The sequence below is a fragment of the Opisthocomus hoazin genome, chromosome 7 (assembly GCF_030867145.1).
Source record: "Opisthocomus hoazin isolate bOpiHoa1 chromosome 7, bOpiHoa1.hap1, whole genome shotgun sequence".
Lineage (NCBI taxonomy): Eukaryota > Metazoa > Chordata > Aves > Opisthocomiformes > Opisthocomidae > Opisthocomus > Opisthocomus hoazin.
In genome coordinates this window covers 56,390,435-56,410,359 of record NC_134420.1, presented here as the reverse complement: position 1 = coordinate 56,410,359, position 19,925 = coordinate 56,390,435, and the positions used below count along the sequence as shown (strand labels likewise).

At 39.4% G+C, this 19,925-nt stretch overlaps 2 protein-coding genes across 6 annotated transcripts; one reads left to right on the top strand and one right to left on the bottom strand.

Moving 5' to 3' along the window:
- Window positions 1-271: 271 nt before the first annotated feature.
- Window positions 272-17,152, bottom strand: CPSF2 (cleavage and polyadenylation specific factor 2). Of its 2 annotated transcripts, none has more exons than XM_075426192.1 (15): window positions 17,033-17,152; window positions 16,238-16,423; window positions 14,614-14,773; window positions 14,416-14,521; window positions 12,780-12,909; window positions 12,346-12,461; window positions 11,597-11,784; window positions 10,583-10,873; window positions 9,390-9,490; window positions 8,856-9,056; window positions 7,665-7,817; window positions 6,856-7,081; window positions 4,713-5,012; window positions 3,526-3,660; window positions 272-3,420 (listed from the first exon to the last, which is right to left on the bottom strand). In XM_075426192.1, exons 2-15 carry the CDS (start codon window positions 16,384-16,386, stop codon window positions 3,328-3,330), a joined length of 2,349 nt encoding a protein of 782 aa, XP_075282307.1. In that variant the 5' UTR covers window positions 16,387-16,423; window positions 17,033-17,152; the 3' UTR covers window positions 272-3,327. The 2 variants fall into 2 exon arrangements, with proteins under 2 accessions (XP_075282307.1, XP_075282308.1); XM_075426193.1 differs by having other exon boundaries at window positions 17,037-17,152.
- A 6-nt stretch (window positions 17,153-17,158) lies between these two features.
- Window positions 17,159-19,787, top strand: NDUFB1 (NADH:ubiquinone oxidoreductase subunit B1). Of its 4 annotated transcripts, none has more exons than XM_075426195.1 (3): window positions 17,159-17,299; window positions 18,113-18,254; window positions 19,447-19,787. In XM_075426195.1, exons 2-3 carry the CDS (start codon window positions 18,115-18,117, stop codon window positions 19,481-19,483), a joined length of 177 nt encoding a protein of 58 aa, XP_075282310.1. In that variant the 5' UTR covers window positions 17,159-17,299; window positions 18,113-18,114; the 3' UTR covers window positions 19,484-19,787. The 4 variants fall into 4 exon arrangements, with proteins under 4 accessions (XP_075282310.1, XP_075282309.1, XP_075282312.1 ...); XM_075426194.1 differs by having other exon boundaries at window positions 17,162-17,299; window positions 18,110-18,254; XM_075426197.1 differs by lacking the exon at window positions 17,159-17,299 and adding an exon at window positions 17,820-18,022.
- The last annotated feature ends 138 nt before the right edge of the window (window positions 19,788-19,925 follow it).

Genomic DNA, 19,925 nt, shown 5'->3' with positions numbered 1-19,925 from the left:
CAGACTCCTTGCAGACAAGGCAACTGAGTCAAGTGAGAGCTCTGAGAAGGTAGCAACGAAACCACCAGCCTGAGAAACTCCAAGAGTTACTGCTTAAGAATTGTGTTGCTAAGAGTTCATTCTTCATAACAGACACCTATATATTCCTCCTGTAAACTGATTAGCCACAAACAAACAAAAAATAATTTTGGTTGTATCTAAAAAACTCTTTTAATACCTTGGAGATAAAATAGTTACTTAGCTGCAAAAGTTCCGACACTGTTACTTGACATGAAAATTTTACTTTATTTTCTACTTCTTAAATACCAGCAAGAGCACCATAGCCACTACCACCTGATGAACCTTTTCCATTTACTTCCCTATGTAATATTCCAAAGTTACCTTTACAAAAACTGGTATCTACCTTGGGCTGAGTTGGACCGAAATTTTGTAGCCTGGAATTTTTTTAACTGAAATTACTCTCATTTCAAATTTCTTCAGAACCCTTTGTCAAAAATACCTCTTAGTTTTCAGCCCTTCAGAAAAACTGCACAGAAAATGAGAAATATTTAAGAAAAGCCTACATAACAGAAATCATGTATTTGCTCATTATCAAAATTTGTGAATATCAGATTGCTGTTGCAAACTATAGTTCTCAGCAGATGCTTAGCACATTATCATTCAGCTGCTGAACAACAGATCCAGCTTGCATCACTTAAGAGGATTATTCAACAAGCAGCACGTTATTACTCTTTAAAGCTCATATACTGTACTTGCTTCTTCGTAATGTTTTGAGCTTCTATGGACCTTTTTTTCAAGGAAAACAGCTACAGAACAAGACTAGTAACTCTGAAAATTACACTGGTAAGTCCAATTATTGTTTAAAGCGAATCACAGTTACCAACAACAAAAAAAACAAATGGAAAAGAACAATAATAATCTATCAGAGAACTGACAGCAGACGAGGCAAAGCTCAGAGCAATTTGCTTCAGTTCCACAGTGCTTACAAGTAATGAACGCATAGCTGAGGAGCACACCTGCCCCACAGTGCAGCTGCAGCCTGACATGGTTATTACAGATGCCCTGTATTCCTCTTCACCCCTCTCACCACCAGAACTGACCACAAACCCAGCCTTCCCCCAGTCCCAGCACTCAGATGACTACTATTGCCTTGCACATCAGCTTTCTAGGTCCGATTTCAAGCCACACATGCTGAATAGACTGAAAATGAACAGTTAGCCCTTTTGCTCATACGTGAGTCTTTTACTCAGTCACAGCACAAATTTGCAGTTCTCCTCTTCACTGGAACACACAGGAATTTAGTGACCCATAACACTACACTTGTGTTAAACTTAGCTGAATTTTAATCAATAGGTTAAAAAAACCCAAAACTGATAGAAAGGTTTATGATCGCACTGTCTCGTCTTTATCCCTTTCTTAAAAACAGCACTACTTTTAGACTGACTTCCTAAGCGGTTTTTTTTCTTTATTTATATATTCCATGCAGGCGTGTGTGATCTCTGCCCACCCTAAACCCTCAATTTAAAAGTCCTAAGGACAATATGATTATGTACAAAGTAACTCACTTTATAAAAGTTCATTAGTATCAGCAACAATAGTAATACAATAGTATCCACCAACAAGCATCCAGTATCATATAGATTTACATAGCATTGCTACAAAACACCTACAAAAACAGAGCATTTCTATGAAGTTCTGGTTAATATGATTGAAAATAACCATTTTTCTACATTGTTCAAAAAAACCAACAAAAAAAACCCCCAAAAACATCAAGCCATTCAGTCATTCCTAGCCAATATTTTCTTTGTGTAACAAAACATATTCTCACTCAGGATTAAATTTTCAAGTATTTTTATATTTCTAGTATATACTTCTAGCAGGTTTTTTTGGTGGTGTTTTTTTTTTTAAACAGTCTTCAGTTTTAAGTTACTATTTTAAACAGAATAAATAGTCTCTAGATCAGATAGAAAATTATTTGTCAAGAATGAACTGCAAAGTAAATTATCCTTCCATTGACAGCCCACAGGGCTATCTTCTGCCACTTTTTCAAAAGGTTTTATTTAAACATACACACAGAGAACACATATTATATTGCTGTTGCATGTAAAAACCAAGCAAGCAACACTCCACTGCCAAAGCTGGTGGTTCACATGTGGACAGAGGAAAAAAAGGACTAAAATTCTCAAAAGGCCATTTGCTTGCATAAGTTAATTTCTGAGAAATTAAGGCGCCCAAAACTGTGCTCATCTTCACTTACGAAGTAAGGTCAATCAATTCCTAGCATCAGCAGTTACATTAAGTCCCACTGGCAACTAGAATGAAAAATAGCACAAAACATGCAACTGGAATGAAATATGGCACAAAAGCATTAAATACATCACAGGAACTCAGATTTCAAGATAAAGGATCTTCCTGAATTTGGCTCATGGCACTCTGAACAAACAGCAGTGCACACAAAGGCTTCAGACTTTGAAAGTATTAAAATCAGAACTCAGAAAAGATTTTATAGTTGGCGTAACTTTGCAAAAGCTAAAAGTTACAACTTCTGTAAGTGTGTACAGAAGCTACTTTCAAGCACACAATTACAGGATTTTGAATCGTCTGACAATATTATCCAGTCTTCTTAGAGTACCTTTGGAAAGGTACAGAATGGTTGCAGGTTAATACCTTCTATAGAATGTGAAATGCTGTCCTGGAACAAATCAGTAAGATGGAGCAGATACAACATTAAGATGCCAGATTAACACTGGGGGAAAGTTTAGGTAGCCTAGCTTTAAGTGGGTGGGCTATTAAAAATGCACTTTAACTAAGCTCCACTGAAATAAAAAAAAAAAAAGAAAAAAAAAGAAAAAAGACTCAAGACTGTCCCCTAAATCGAAGTTACTTAAAAAAAGAAAGAAATAAAACCCCAAAATAACCACACAAAACCCAAAAAGAACAAAACCAAAGAAACCCACAGTTCCCTTTCCCTACCTAATCTTATTTCAGAACAGAAGAAAGACTTTTACATATTTTGTATTCTTTGGCAGGGAATCTATGAAACCAAAACAAGTCCTGACAAACTGAACCTTTCCTGAGAAGGGTTCCTAAACTCATTTATAATGTGTTATGTGGGAGATGGCAAATTGTAACATTTTGAAAATCAACAACGTGGAATGTACCGACAGATTTATGAAGAACAACAGTAGCAATTATTTACATGTTCAGGGTAGTTCTTTATGAATTAGGTTTGCCCTGTATAAATTAGAAAACTACAAAAAGTCAAAACTGGGAGAAATCCCCATTGTCTTTAAAAGTTCAAGTAAAGACATCTTTGCAGCACTTTCCTTACACAATAGCGTATTGCTCGTATAAAAGGTCTCTTATCCTATAGAAGTCCTGACAGAGACAGCCTTCCAATCCAATGCGCCCCGTTTCAGTCTGAAACAAAAGACATATTTCAATTTATTATCTTTACACTAGTGAGAAACTTAATTTTCATTTAGAATATTATTCATCAAAGAGTTTCAGACACAGAACACCTACCCTGCGAACAGCCACCAGATTGTTGCACACAAGCACTCCTCCTACAAATTCAGCTTGTATACCTTCTCGCAAGAGAACTTGCTTGAAGTCAGACAGTCTTGGCTCATTCATAAACACAGACTGATGTCCTAGAACCTTTAAACAACACACACAGTTTTAATACTTCTGCTACTTAATATCTTCTATTTTTCCAAAGATCTCCTCATCATTGTGTTGGCACACTGCACACCTGGCAAATGATCCCACTTTAGGGACAACAGTTTGGCCTACACTACACGACCATAAACGAGAAGACTGGTTTATTTCCATTCACCTGCAGCAAGACATTTCCAGGATGGGAAGGCCTGAGAAGTTATCTGTCAAGTAAAGGAAAAGTTTCCTTCTTTGCTCACGTATTGAAGACAAATGGGAAGCTGTCATTGAAGTTCCCTCTTTCAAGCCATGTTATGCCAGGGACAGAGCTGCAGTAAGCTGTACTACTGACCAGTACATACTTCTATGACAGTTGTCACAAATCTGAACAGACTTTAGAGTTGCCTCCATATTTATCTAGCTCCTAGAAAAGACTACATTTAGGACTATGCAACAGTATCTTAAAAAGCAATTCTAGGATTATTAGAAGGCATTGTAATCATCCAATGAAAAGATAAAATAATATCTACTCACCTGCAAAGTATTCTCATTTAAGAGTAAAGGTAAATTTATAGAAAAGATTAATTTAATGAACTCAGATCACTGAGTAATGAACTCAGATCACTGTAAAAGCAGACATATGAATTTCAAAAATCTGTATCTCAAGTATATGAAGTATTTTCCATAGCTCAACAAAACATAATAAAATCAGAGTGACTAAACACCAGCTAATTTCCAAATCTGCAAGTATCAACTACAAATATGAAACATGCTAATTAAAACCTTATCTTCACAAATAGATGGTACTGTATGCTAGACACTGTTAGTGGATGCAAGGGATCATCCTTGCTGAAAATTATACAATCTGAACAAAGAACAGTACCAGGTTTAACAAAAAGAAAATCAAACAAGAAAATCCAGTTTCAGTTAGGCTTTCATTTGAATAAGACCACAGTATCAACCTCTAAGCACTAGAAAAAGACAAACTCATACAGAGCTCTTAAAAAAAAAACAACCAAAAAACAAAGAAGTCCAGACCAGCATAATTTCTGTACCTCATGAGGTGGCAGAGGTTCCAAAGTAGGAATGATCTCACTCTCCTCGCACATCTCCTTGTCATCATCACCAAAGAGGCTTTTCATGGCCTTCTGTTGTGCGATGACACTAGAGTCTGCAGAAGGCATATCCACTTGCATCTCTAATTCTTCATCTTCCCTCAGCTCTCCCTCTTCCAAAATAACTCCAGTATCCACTTTCGAAACCCGCATGTCCAAAACACCATCTATCCAAGCCAACTCAGCATCCTTGGCTTTACAGAACTGAAGAGAGCTAACAAGAGAATCTTTTAACCTGACCTGGGTTGCACAAAAATAAAAGCACTATTAGTTTGATTTAAAACACAGAAAGAGAGTTCTTACTCCAAGCTTTAAAAATCAGCAGTTTTCCTTTGATTGTCCACATCAGTTTGACTCATACTCTTTCGGGGAGGGAAAGGAGAGAGCTGGTACGAACAAGACAAGTTGCTCTATACTTTCAAAATATAATTTGTATAATCTCATGTCACTTCTCATCTTAGCAAGCAGCGGAGATCAGTAACTTTTTTATCTTCGTTAAAATAAAAAAAGAACCTATAGGACTGCAAAGCCAAGTTAAACTTACAGCAAGAGCAATCAACTCCTTTTAAAACATCAGAAACCTTTTTTGCAGCCAAGAGTTCCTCAGTTTGCCTTAGCAAGTTTAAGGAAATTTTCTATAGATACATTTAGTACTTCTAACTTTCAACCCTCAAAAAAAAAAAAAAAATCAACATTTTATTGTAAGAAAGAATGTTGTAAATACCAGATTTTAAAGTTACCAAAACATTACCTTACCCTCATTCCTCTGGTGCATTGCAGGACTTTAACCCATTAAATAAAGCCCTACTCTGAAAGACTGTTATCCACATGAGATTCTGCATGATCCCCATAGCAGAATCAAGGCTGCAACGGTATGAAGGATACTGCAATTAACTATCCATCTGCAGCACAGTCCACTCAAAAGACACTATGATTCTGATGCCCCACTCACATCTATTACTTTTAGTTCAATGTTTCCAGTGTACTTCATCTGTTCAGAAAGCTTCGAACACAAAAGAAAACTAACGCTACACAGAAGATTTAATTTCCCCTTTATATATAAAAAAATTGAAATTAATTACAAAGCAATCACAATTTTGTTCAGGTATTTTGTGAAGAATCACAATTTTCATTTCTTACACACTAGCAATCCTCCTAGCTTTAAAAAAACCAAAAAAAACCAAAAAAACCCCAAAAAACCCCAAACAACAACAAACCAAACAGAACACATCACTGTTTCAAGACTGTCAGAACTAGATAATTTTGAATAACTGCAACTTTCCACTTCCAGGCCAACAGATTTTTCTCTGGAAAGAAGCAAAAGTACTTCTTTCAAAATTCTACTGATGTTTTTCTATTAACTTTAAAAGGACAGCAGAAATAAAGGACTGATGCCAGAAGTGCATGTGAGAGACCTTCTTCCAAACAACTTCAAAAGTTGAATCAGGACCACACACAATTTTCACATACTTCACACAAATTATCAAAGTTTTCTTACTTAGCGCTTAACCACAAAAATTAAGTGCAATATATTAACACGGTGCAACACATTATCATAACCTCACTTTCCAAGAACCATATCACATTAACTTTTATTTTGGGGGGTAGGGGTGTCTATTTATTTTTAACATTAACTTGCTCCTAACTTTACATGATCATTCTTGGGTACTATTTAGGTATGAAGGATTTTTTTTCTCTTTGCTCTCTAAGGCTCCCCTTCAGATTCCCAAAGGAATCCTGAATTGCAAGTAATGTACAGTGGTAGTCTAAATATAGGGATTATAAATCTATTGAGTAAAGCAAACTGATGTTCCCATGGTTACAAACCTTGCCTTCTGCACTACAGGTAAAAAGACACTGATCTCATGCTTAAGCTTTTAAATCCTTCTTATGAATAATAAACCTAAGGAGAATGGTTACCTAGAAGACAGGAAAACGCTACTTACGTCTTGATCACACAAAACCAACTGTAGGTAGTATCGTCTCTCCTCTCCCAAAGAATGGGGGGCCAAATTAGAGTCTGCCATTACAGCTCTACTACAGTTCACAGTAGTTACACAACTAACAAATTCCAGTACCTTACCTGGTAAATGTGAGTTTCGCTGGTTGCATCTACAGTTTCATGCAGTTTTGGCATGTAAACTTTAATATCTTTTCCACCGAAAGCTCTGCAGCATTCTGCAAGGTCCTGACTGGCCTCAGGTGGTCCATGGACAATGATTAGTTGTCTTGGTTTCATTTGGTTAATAATTTTTTTGATTGAGTCCCCATCTGAGCGTCCTTCATAATCAATGTATGTAACTCTGGCTCTAGTTTGAATTAAAAACAAAGGATAACACCTTTTAGTTTAAAAGATTAAACCTTGAAGTGCTCCAAAATATTTAATTTAAAAATGGAAGACATTTTGGAATTATTCTACATCAGCAAAAGCTGTCAGCATATGGTATATTATGGATCAGCAAAACACCAAATTGTCAAATATAAGCATGTATGTGTATTTAACACTATAAATTCCCAAAATTCACTTACAGTAGTTATCCAAAACATGAGATAACACTTGAATAGTTCCTCTTTCAATAAAATTTAAATACATTTGAGTGTCTATGCTAACACACTATCCTATCATTTGTTCTTTCACTCACCTCTTTCACTTGTCTCGAGACAGTGAACAAACTGCAAATTTCTTAAGAGTGGGAAACCATAAGACTCTGTACTGTGCTCCCAGAAAGGCTAGTAAAAAAGTAACTTACACAGCCTGGAGGAAAAAAAAACCCAAACAATACCAAAAAGCAAGCCTTTCCAACTTTCTTAATTCCAAGCTAGCCTTTTACCCAATTTGCACCGTACCCATGCCACCATTTTAGCAGAACTGACAAGAACAAAGCCACTCACTTAATTTCCATGGATTCTGTTGCAGAAATACATTTAGTGGGAACATCTGATAAATCCTGGTCCATAGGCTCTTCTCCATTTGTCAAACCAGATTCTAATTTGCTTTTTTCTTCTTCTGTTGCCTGAAGTTCTGGAACTAGAAAATCCTCAGGTCTAAAAATGAAAGGCATTTTGCTTTTAATAGTCTTAGAGTAAAACCAAAGCACTACATAACAAAAAAACAAACAATGGTGACTATTACTACTGAGATATTTTATAATTATTATTGTTAACAATTTCATTATACTGGCCTTCAATATTTACGTATTTGAACGGAGCTCAGAATCACAGAATCACAGAATAGTAGGGGTTGGAAGGGACCTCTGTGGGTCATCTAGTCCAACCCTCCCGCCGAAGCAGGGTCACCTACAGCAGGCTGCACAGGACCTTGTCCAGGCGGGTCTTGAATATCTCCAGAGAAGGAGACTCCACAACCTCCCTGGGCAGCCTGTTCCAGTGCTCCGTCACCCTCAGAGAGAAGAAGTTCCTCCTCATGTTCAGACGGAACTTCCTGTGCCTCAGTTTGTGCCCATTGCCCCTTGTCCTGTCACTGGGCACCACTGAAAAGAGCTTGGCCCCATCCTCCTGACACCCACCCTTCAGATATTTGTAGGCATTTATAAGGTCCCCTCGCAGCCTTCTCTTCTTCAGGCTTCAGCTCATTTGGACAATACCACTTTCCTATCTTAAAAAAGAACTTTGGTATCCAGGGAAATACTAGCAAATTGAGGTTTTCTAGCAAGTATTCCTTGTGCAAATGGGACAATTATTGCTAGATTCTTTTAGGATTAACAATATTCTCTCCCTTCATTATAAATTTATTACAATTGTGTGTAATTTAAAGCAGCAAAAAAGTCAGGTTAAAAAAAAAAAATCTTCTCTTATAAGATTAAAGCCAAAAAAAAAAAATCCTGCAGTGGAAACACATTCTAAGAGGTGTGAACACAGGCCAAGGATCAGCACTCTGCAGCTTCAACCCTATCAAAAGCTTCCTGTGAGACTTAGCGCAAACTGTCCTAACTGTTCAAAAGCTACTGCAGTGGGAAGACTATACAACAGTACTGCAAAGGAGACAAAATGGTGATTTTTATTACATCTGTTTTTGAATTATTTCATAGTTACTACATATGAGTATGCATTACCACCACATACTTGATAATCTCGCCATATTCATCCCATTTAATTCTTTCTTCAGGTGCTGGAAACATTGGATAAGATTTCTTTGCCTGTTTGAAGAAGCTTCCTTTACGGCTACCTTCACCTTTCATCATCAAATCATGTTTGGTCTTATGTACAGCTGGCTGATCAATATCCTCTTCAGCATCACTCTCATCACTGGAATCAATATCTGCCCTGAAATGACATTCAAAAAAACACTAGCACTTTCTTTTTTTCCTTCAGGTTTAATATTACAAGAACACACTGAATGGAAAATAACAGGTGACATAATAACCAAGGACAAGGGCTGTTATGTACTTGAGAAAGAGCTCACAAGTCAAACAGCAGATGAAACAGGTCTATAACAGATTAAAGACAACCATTCCCGATTCCTCAGTGCCCTCAGACAAGTCTATCAAAACCATGATTTTCATTGAAACCTGTAAATGGTTGAAGCAAAAGAATTATCACACAGAAATCTCAACTCTGACCATAACAGCAGAATGCAAGAACAGCCAATATACTTACTCTTTAGACTGTTCTAACTTCTTAGCTGCTTCTTTCTTTAGTTTCTCCTTTTCTAGGTATTCTTCAAGCTCTTTTCCTTCCAATTTGACACGTTTTCTCAACTGCAGATAGAATTAAAATTAGTATTATTGTGAGTAGCTGACATGATTTTAACACTTTTCTTACATGCTGCTGACAAGAATATTTGTATTTAAGTACCATGGGCAAGTACAACTTGTATGTCACATACAAGACAAGATTATGCAAATGCGTGGCACTATAATGAAAATGTTACGAATTAGTAGAGTCTACTTTAACAGAAAAGCATTTCTAAAAGTATTAAAATCAATTAGCTTTACAAAAAGTTCTTAAAACATCTTCAGGAAATCTCTCTCCAATAGGTAAATGCAAATACTCTGAGACGAACAGTGGATTTTTAATTTTTGTGTCACTAGCACCATAACAGAAGAACCTGGCAAAGTCATACTAGCAGGCAAAGCAATGTTAAGTTTTGTTTCTTGTTTTCCAAAAGTCAAATTAGAGTATAGGTCATTCTGAGTAATGTTGAATTCTAGTAACAGTCTAATACTGTAATTCAATGCTTCCAATCCGATCTAAAACTACAATAAACCTACACCATTAGGTTTGAAATTATCACTGCAATCGCAGGGGACTCCCAGAAATTAACAATGTTTACTAGAGAGAAGTAGACACAGACATATAAATTACTGAAAACAATGTGAAAGCATGAATAACAATTAATTGTGCTCCAACTCCTAGCTTTCACTTCTCTTTCTAATTCTGCTGGGATATATTATACTAATTTGACTTGATTCTCCTCTCATCCAAACCCAGAGTATTTTCCTGCAAGAATAATCTGTTGCATACTGTGATCTGTAGGTCAACTGCAAGCAGAATTTTTTCTAACAAAAACACAGAGTGTTGTCTAAGGGTTAATATTTAAAAGCAACTTCACGCTCATCTCCATGGAGTATCAATTATGCCACACCACCCAAAAGCATTTTGCAGTTCCTGATGAGATCTAACTTTATGTAAGTTTATTCACAATTCGTTAAACATGCCCCACACTGATTTCAGATTTCCCTCCACCATTAGAAATGTATTCAGTCATCAAAATGGAAAAGTTCAGTTTTGCTCATATTCCCCCAGATGGCCCACACTAAAAAACTTTGAGACATATAGACAACTCTTACCTCAATATCTATAACTTTTTCAGAAGGATTATCAATCAGGAATCGTGCCAATGTTCCAGGTGTAGTGCGATAAGTTAAAATTATAGAGTTTTTGGAATCCTGGCACCACTGAATGAAAAGATCTCTAGAAAACCCACACTCTAAGTCAGGCTGACTGGCAAGAACAACTTTTGGACTAGGCACTCGAGCCAGATCAGACAAACTATGACATAAGGATAGATGGCGGAACTGAAAAGGATTGTTTCTCTTGTCTTCAAAGCACCTCATCAACTTGTCACTCATCCATTCAACCTAAAATATGTATTAAGAAAAAGTTATCCATAAGAATAGAAGTTCTACAATAACGTACAAACCTGATATGAAGTACAGGATGCAACATGCACGTGATTACATCAATGTTTCTCAGCAAGTGTACAAATAATACTGAGTGCAAACAACACAGAAACAAGTACTTTAAGCCCTCTTTTTTGAACAGCTATAAGCTATGTTAACAAGTCTTGTGATAAAAACAGAAATCATACAATCATAGAATGGTTTGGGTTGGAAGGGACCTTAATGATCACCTAATTCCAGGTTGCTCACAGCCCCATCCAGCCTGGCCTCGAACACTGCCAGGAAGGGGCATCCACAGCTTCTCTGGGCAACTTGTGCCAGTGCCTCACCACCATCATAATAAAGCATGCTTTTCTCGTATCTAATCTAAATTTACCCTCTTTCACCGTGAAGCCATTCCCCCTTGTCCTATCACTCCATGCCCTGGTAAAAAGTCCCTCTCAAGCTCTCTTGCAGGCCCCCTTCAGGTACTGCAGTATCCAGTATGAGTATCAAGAAAAATGCCCATAGCCACAACTGGACTCTGCATCAATTCATTGAAAGATCTGAGACACAAATATGCACTATAGAATAAGGACAACACCCAGTATTTAGCCATGTTATACTGTTAAAAAAGAAAAACGCTTTTGCATACATGTTCCATTACCCTCTTTATAACTGCATTTTAAAATCAAAACAAACCTGTGATTTAGAGAACTCCACTACATTGTAGCTGACGTTATTCAAAAGTGCTAGAGAGTAGACTCCTAATCCTGCATCTTTCGTTCTCCAGATCTGATCCAGAAGTTGCGCAAGTTCCAGAACTCTGCCTGCTGTATCCACGGCTATTAATACATTTCCATCACCTCGTAATGTCTCCAAAACATTAGCTAAGAAAAAATAAAAACAACCCAAAAAACCTACTTATACTCTGAACCAAAATTAGGATGTTTGTGGCTTGGGTTTTTTTGTTTGTTATATCACACTAGCAATCATAATGACAAACAAATTGAACAGAGAAATAAATTAAACTTCAAAAGAGATCCAAAACCACATTTCCACCAAAATCAAAGGGAGACAGTTTTCTTGGTAGCTCTGAAGATCTCACTGCCTTGATACTACTTTTTCTTTTTTTTTTATTAAAAAAACCCAAACAAACAAACAGTAAGATCTATTTTTTTAAAAGAGGCCTGAGGAAGGTCATTTAAAAATCCCGTCAGAGGAGGTTAATTGATACCAGGTAAAATACACTGTTTTCAAATACAGTTCATTGTTTTCAGGAAAACGTTTAACCCACAGAATCAGTACCATCAGAATAGAGTAATTCAAAACTAGTTAAATTTGAATAGAAGTTCTTAGTTTGGATGCTGATAAATTTCTCACAGAAAAATAATTTACAGCAGCTAATAAATCACATTACTGCTATTTTCAAGTCCAAACAGAATACGTACTCAGTAGCTGCTCATCCCTTTGCTTCCTCCTGGGTTGTACATAAGTAGCATTAAATGAATCTGTAATAAGCAATGAAGGCCTGCTCAACATTTCCAAGGAACATCCATTCAGATGGCTATGGAAAAAAAGGTGAAATCTCACTTTTTGCATTTCTATTTTATGCAAAAAAATAAGAGGAGCTTCCAAATGTTTTCATGCACTGACATCAAACTCCTCAGTAGCTAAAGTTTTCCTGATTCAAATTTACAAATAAATAAAACTGAGTGGAATGAAGAGCTAATGCTTGTTTCAAACTGATTAATCTGAATGCAAATGAAATTAGTAGCCTTACTAGAGCTGGAAAGGCACTGCTACTTCCATAACTGTTTATCCCACTAAGTGATGCACACCTAACACAACATCTAAAAAATACATATTGCTATGCTGAACTTACATCTCCCTCTTGTGGTTGAAATCAACTGCATAAACAATTTCTTCCTCTCCATCCTTGACAATCTTCCAGATTGTGCCTCCTATCATGTGGCCAGCTGGCAATGGTGTGATTGACAAACCATGTCCTTTGCCTACGAAAGTTTTCAGTATTTTAGGTACATTACATGTATTAAAAGCCATTACTCTGAATAAGAGATATTAAAAAACTGAACTCCAAAATTATTACTGGGGAAAAAAAGTAAAATGAAGCATGAAAAATCAGTAACATATCTGTCCCTCCCATCAAATCAGTAACTTCAACATTTTTTTGCAATTCACTTCTATTTTGCCTTCAGAAAAAGAAGCTAAAGTGAAGATCACTTCTTCCCTTTGGTACTCAGAGGCACTGCAGAGCTGCTGTAACTATACACCTAAACAGCAGCAAATTACGTAAGAAGCATATTGCACGAAAGCAAGTACGCTGGTGAAAGGTAGACCCCTCTCTGGGGCAACACAACATGTTTACTATACCATTCACTGTCTGGGTACTTACAAAAACATTATAATTACAAATTATACAAACTGGAAGTTTTCCAGAATGACAAACACTCAAGTCAAACAATACCAGGAAAGGTGTTCATGTGCTGCAATCATGGGTGACAAATCTTTACAGCACCTGATGCCTTTTTTTTTCCTAATGCACTGTTGCTCCTCATCATTGGTGCCAGCCTGTATCTTTGTCAGAGTGAAACGAGACCACCCATGACCATTACTCACTGACTTCGCTGCATTCCACCAACTTGAACAGAAGTGCACAGCTTTAATAATAATTAAAACATACATTATCTTCTCAGATGCATCCATCAAGTCTTTTCGAATTACTTCCATCAAATAGCAAAAAAGTCAGGCATTTTAAACAAGTGGTTCACTAAAATTACTTTTAAGATGTAAAAGTTTGCAGCACAGACACAGCCTTGCTACAAATGTCTTGAAAAAGGGTCAGCAGCCTTTGCAGGATGGCATCCCATTTCTGTTTTCCAAATTACAGGGCAAGTATTTTGGCAAGCAGCATTCAGGAACTGAGAAATACTGCATCTCAGAGACAAGCTGCTGGTGGTCAGCCTGTATGTGTCTTTGTTCAAAGACAGGGTTTCCATTTCATTCTGCTCTTCAAATTCAAAAGAGTGAAAAGCTGCTGATTCTACAGATGCCACAGTTCCTAGCAATAAGCTACACTGAGTATCATTCAGAGTCAGCGAAGACCTCTTCATTACATCATCCACATGCTGTAACTTAATCTCTGCAATCTATTCATTCTCTAGAAGAAAGCTTTCCTTTGCGTTAGTGGAGTGAATGCTTTTGAGAGACGAGCAAACTCCAAGAAAAGTTACAAAAACACACAAAAAAAACAAATGTCTAAATATGCTTTGGCATGACCTTCTCCTCATTAAGTGGTAATTCTACTTATTTCCCCATACACTTACTGAGGCAAACGTTTAGCTGATACAGACTGACACAGGGCTACTGAATTCAGCCCTGCAAAATGCACAATGTTTCAGAATTTACTCCCTTCATAAACAAAAAGGTTATTTTAACTCTTAACAACTCTGCTGTCTTTCACTAGAAGTCACGTATCAGAACTTTGGTGACAACTGTACCTTTCAAGTTCACAATCTGAGAAAACTTCAGCTGTTGTATCTTATCAAAGGCTGCATCTACATCATCCAGTGTAAAGAGTGTGAAATCTTCAGTATTATGGCGGGACTAAAACAAATAAAAAAGTATAGAGCATTCATGAACCCAAGCACTCTACCATATCAAAGATGTTATCTACGGAAGTATCAACTTAAATATACCTGGTAGAGATCATACATAAACATCTGTCCCATTTTATATACAGGAATAGTTGCATAAATGGCACAATTCAAGCCCATTTTCCCAACTGCATATGGAAGAGCACCAAGGTGTAGAGGGTCAGGATGAGAAAGAAGAACAGCATCAACCTGGTGTACATGTCTACAAAAAGAGGGACAACAGAAGTTGGTGAAAAGAGTTCTGTACGGTGTTACATACTCCCTATTAGAGCTATTTTGAGAATGCATACACAGTCTGAACAGAAAACAAGAAAACTTAAATCCTTCCAAGTTTAGAACAAAGTTTTTAAAACCATAACCTGAAGTCACAGTATTTCCAAACGTTCAAGTATTTAAAAATGCAAGTGACTGCTGAAAACATAATTTCAATGTCTGGAAGACATGAGTTTCACATCAAATTCTTGATTAAAAAGACCTTAATATATCCTTGGACACCAGGAAGTACATTTACTGAGGGGCCCAAAATAAAATCAGTGCAGGCATGCTACAAATCATTTATATATCTAAAAACCTAAAACAGACTACAACTTTTCCAATGAGAAAGACCAAGTAACAGGACCAAAGACACAATCCTTAAATTGATAAGGATCAAATCAAAATATATTTATTTAAAAACAGAAAAGGTCAAATACCTCACTTAAGAGAGGTGACACACAAATTTTGGGGGTTTTATTCATTTTAAAAACAGATTTTTTTCCTTTTCCTTGCGAAGTGTTGCATAAAATAAGAACTCGGACTAAAAACTTCCTACCTATCATAATGAAAAACTTGAGAGCATAAAATGTAGCAAGTGAAAATACAGGTTGGGGTGAAAGCTTTTTGTTCCCTCAGAGTAACTGGGGCACACACATTCTTCTTGATGGCTGTTATTAAATAGGAGATTTTATCTAATTGTTTCCCAAATAAGACACTTGAAAAATTTTATAACTTTTCCTTAGCACATAATAATCCTCACTTCAGAGACTTCAAACGCTACAAGTGTGTCCAGGCTAGAACTGTGAATCTATAAAAACAGCATCACAAAGCTTAGTTTCTTTCAGGAATTCCCATGTTTCAGGCCTAACCTTGTAATCAGTGTTTGCATCAGCAAAGATCCTTGCTGTAATCCTGCAGAAGTTCAATATTAAAGTCTAGACAGGGTTATTTCTTTGCAGGGCTGGGAAAATTAACGGAAGCCGTTTTCCTGAATGACAGTCTATTCAACTTCAGAGCGTTAAACTACTTTGTATTCAGCCTATGTACACTGAGGATTCTTAGTTAACTACTCTAAATTAGTTTAGAGCCAAGGTCACTCTCCCATAAACTCTGCTCTGTGTCACGCCTAGGAAAAAAAAAAAAATATCCAAGCCAAAACAAACACAGAACATTTTGAGAATCACAGTTAACAGATGTAACTCATTAGACTCCCAAGAAAAAAAACAAGTTTCTATGGGAAATGTTTCAGCAGCGTAATTCCCTTCATATAAAACACACTTCAAACAAACAAACAAAAGAACAATTCTGAATTTAACATCACCATACACATACCATTGCATGGTATTTTGAAAACTTTCAGAAAAGGACAAGACCTATTAAAAAAAAAAATTGTGTGAACTGAACTACTTACTTCCTTAGAGAATCAATAATATCCATAGAAAAGTTTTCATCCCAACCACAGTCCAAAAGAAAACGAAATTCATCTACTTGCAACAGATAGCAAAGGGCAGATTCCTCCTGCACCCCTGAAAGCGTAGTCAACTTGATAATCGATGTCATTTTCCTCTCCAAGTGTTTAATCTCCCAAAGAACTAATCTGAATGGGGGAAAGAAAACGTATCGTTGACTAATCCAAAGGAAAAGCCTATTTATTCAGCTCTAAAGCCATACGTTTCTGAGAACGCGCAGGGTAGATATTGTGAATACTGTCCAATACAGCTACGGGCTATCAATTAAGACTCAGACATTAACTTTTGATCGTTGTAGGTCTTTTGGCATCGGAATGAGGGTTCCTTACAATAATAAAAAAGGATCACTGGGAGCAGCGCAGTTAACAGCCCCCCCCCCCCCCCCCCGCCCGGATCCGGTGGGGGCACCCGGACACGGAGCATCTCGGCCTGCGGCCCCTCAGGCCCGGCTACTGCCCGAGGAGGGGCCCAGCACCGGGCGGGCCGGGGGCTCCGCTCGGCGGCTCCAGAGCCCAGCCGGGCCCTGCCCCGAGGGCGATAAGCCTCGCCGGCCGGGCCCGGCATTAAGGGGGGCAAGCCCTGCGCCCGGCTCCAGCGCCGAGAGGAAGAGGAGGCCGAGCAGGGCGAGCTCGGCGAGGACCAGCCGAGCGCTTCAGGCCCCGGCAGCGGCCCGAGCCCGGCTCCCCGCAGGGAGGAGCGGGGCGTCCCGCAGCGCTGACCCCCGCCGCCGCCGCTACCTGCCTCGCGGGCCGCCCGCGCGTGAGCCTCCCTCACGCCCGCCGGGGCGCGCGCCCGCAGCCTCCGCCCCGCGCGGCAGCCTCAGCCATCTTGCGGGAGGCGGGGAGAAGGAAGGGTGACGGACGGCACCACCGCGAGTCAACCGGGGGGGGGGGGGCGCCTCCCCCGCTCCCTACGCAGCCGGTGGGCTCTCCCGGCCTGCTCGCCGCCCGTTCCCGTCGCCTTTGGCGAGGTCGCTGCGGGCAGCCCGGCGGCAGCGAGGAGCGGTAACGGCTGGGGCCGGCGTGGGGGGCAGGAGCAGCCGGGAGGGTGTCTCCGTGCGTACCGGCGCCAGCCTCCCCTGGGAGCGCCTCGGCCGGGACACGGGGCTGGCCGGGAGCGCCCCTCAGCCCCGGGGCTTTATGGCGCGCTTGCCCCCGCAGGCACGGGGGTGCGAGGGACGGCGGGGTTCCCGGGCAGGCTGGGGGCAGCGGTTCTCCGCGCCCGGCGGAGCCGGGAGGGCGGGCGCCGGGCCGAGCCGCCACCGTGGCCGGGAGAGGGCAGCGCTCCCCCCCCGGGCCGGGCCTCCCGTGCGCAGCGTGCGGCGGGTGCGGGGAGCGGCGCCTGCGTGACGCTGCTCTGCCGGGAGGCTGTGGGAGAGGCTCGCTGGGTTTCAGAAGTGTCTTCCCTCCCTCCCTCCCTCCTTGTCAGCTCCCCACCGAGCACACAGCGCATCTTTCCGTCTTGTTACAGACCGGCTGCAGGAGTTCGGGTTACGAATGCGTTTGCCATGTTTTACAGAACAGCCAACTTCTGTATCAGCATTTCACCGGGAGGGCTTAAAAGAGATGCCCTGTTTCCCGCGCGTTTTGGGATGGAGTCCTGTTTCCCGGGGCCAGGAGTTGGTTGGGATTATTTCTGAGACACCTGTGCGTGAATCCGAGAACAGCGTGTGTCTCGTAGCAAGCGTTTGATGGCTCTCGTGTTTCTTACGCTGTTGTAGGTTCCTAGTAAGTGAGATTAAAGGTGCCAGGTATACAGCATTTTGCGTGTCCAGATTTATCAGTAACTCTTACCTGTTTCACTCTTCTTTCTAGCAGCCATGGTGAATTTTGCCCAAGCTGTGCGTGATCATTGGGTTCACATCCTTGTTCCCTTAGGATTTGTGATTGGATGCTATTTGGACAGAAGGAATGATGAAAAACTGTCTGCCTTCAGAAACAAGAGCTTGTTGTATAGAAGGTCAGCTTTGTGATGCCTCTTAAATATATATATAGTTATTTTTCAAAGTGCTTCTCTGTTCTTTTTAAGAGTCTTAAGTATGAAAAAAACTATCGATAATGCGGTCAAAATGTTAAAGCAAAGAAAGCCCTAAAAATTTCAGCAAGCATTTGTGAAGGGTTTAGGTCACTAATGCCCTCTGAAAATTGGGGCTGTAGGAGCTGTCGTAGTCATGAAAGAAAGGATCATTAACTGCTTAGTCTTGAAATGTGGAAAATGTTATTTTGTCTCTAAAACTTCAGCAGGAAACACAGTGTGGATTATGGCAAACTTCTGTCTTAAATGTAAAATGGTCACAGCAGCTTTTAACTGAATAGTTATGTAAGTTTGTGTCATTTAAAAATAATAACCAAGTTTTTGGAAATTAACATTTGTGTTGGCAGCTGCTGTATCTTCGCTGAAGGATGTGATTGTGTGCACCAGTCAGTTTGGGCGACTGGCTGATGTCTCAGGGAGAATTTAGATAACTTAATGCATTGCCTCATCGATCTCAGTTCTCCTAATTCTGTATTAGACCGTGAGGTTAACGAAACAACAGGGAAAAAAAATCACGCTGCGTAGCATGGACTAGTAGTAGGAATGTTATTATCAGTTTGCAGGTGGATTTTTTTTTCACTCCGGTCTCACTTAAATTAGTTCTGAGTAAGAAGGTAAGCTTATGACATAATCCACCCCACTGTTACATTAGCACGTTTCTTGCTGCAGTTGCTGGTGAAGTTGGGCTGGTATTTCAGCATATTGCAGAAATCCCCTCTGCCTTCACACCTAGTTCTCTTCCCACCAAAGTAATGAATTTTTGTATTTAAAATAAGTAGAATTTTTCCTTTTGGATCCCATTGTGTAAAAAGTCTGTTAACTCCTTTCAAGGTCAGTGGGCTTGTGCTTCCATTTAAATTAGTGGAAGTTAAGAGGACCCAGTCCGCTGAAGCTTTGGAGAGGAAGCTTACCAGTACCGAAAGATTTTTAACTGACAATGACTGCAAGGAAAGTTAAATTTATACATAACTCTCAAAATGAAGGTATTGTAGAATAATGAAAGTAATTAATTTTTAAAATAATTTTTTGTAGAATAATTATTAATAAATGTAATTAAATATTCTACAAAAATTGTCTTAATTTTAGTCTCTTTCTTCTTTTTTTTCTTTCCACACAGAGAGTTGAAGCCTGGTGAAGAAGTTACCTGGAAATAAAGGCTGATGATGAAATGGAAAATATTTTTGTTTGATTCATCATCTTATCTCACACGTTGAAAGAACAGGATTATGATTTTTATCTTCAAAGAATATGTAAAGCTACAGAAAAGGACACCTGCAATTCATCAGAGCTGGTTTAATTTCCAGCCTTACTTTTTGGAAGATGGTTTAATTACATGACTAGCAGGTGTCCGTGAATCCCGTTAGTCCATAAGGGCTGAGAAGCCTCTGAAACCCGGGAGTCACACTCTGCGAGGGGGAGGGAAGAATCGCGGAATAAAGAAAAGCTATGCAGAAATCATTCACGCCGTTACAGCTAGTGCTTGAGATCGCTTTCGCAGGAGCGCTTGACGCGGGCCGGGAAGGCGCTCGGCGGTTGTTCGGGGTTTTCTTAACGGAAGCCGGACCAGCTTCTCCCGGGTGCGGTCGCTGGGAAGGG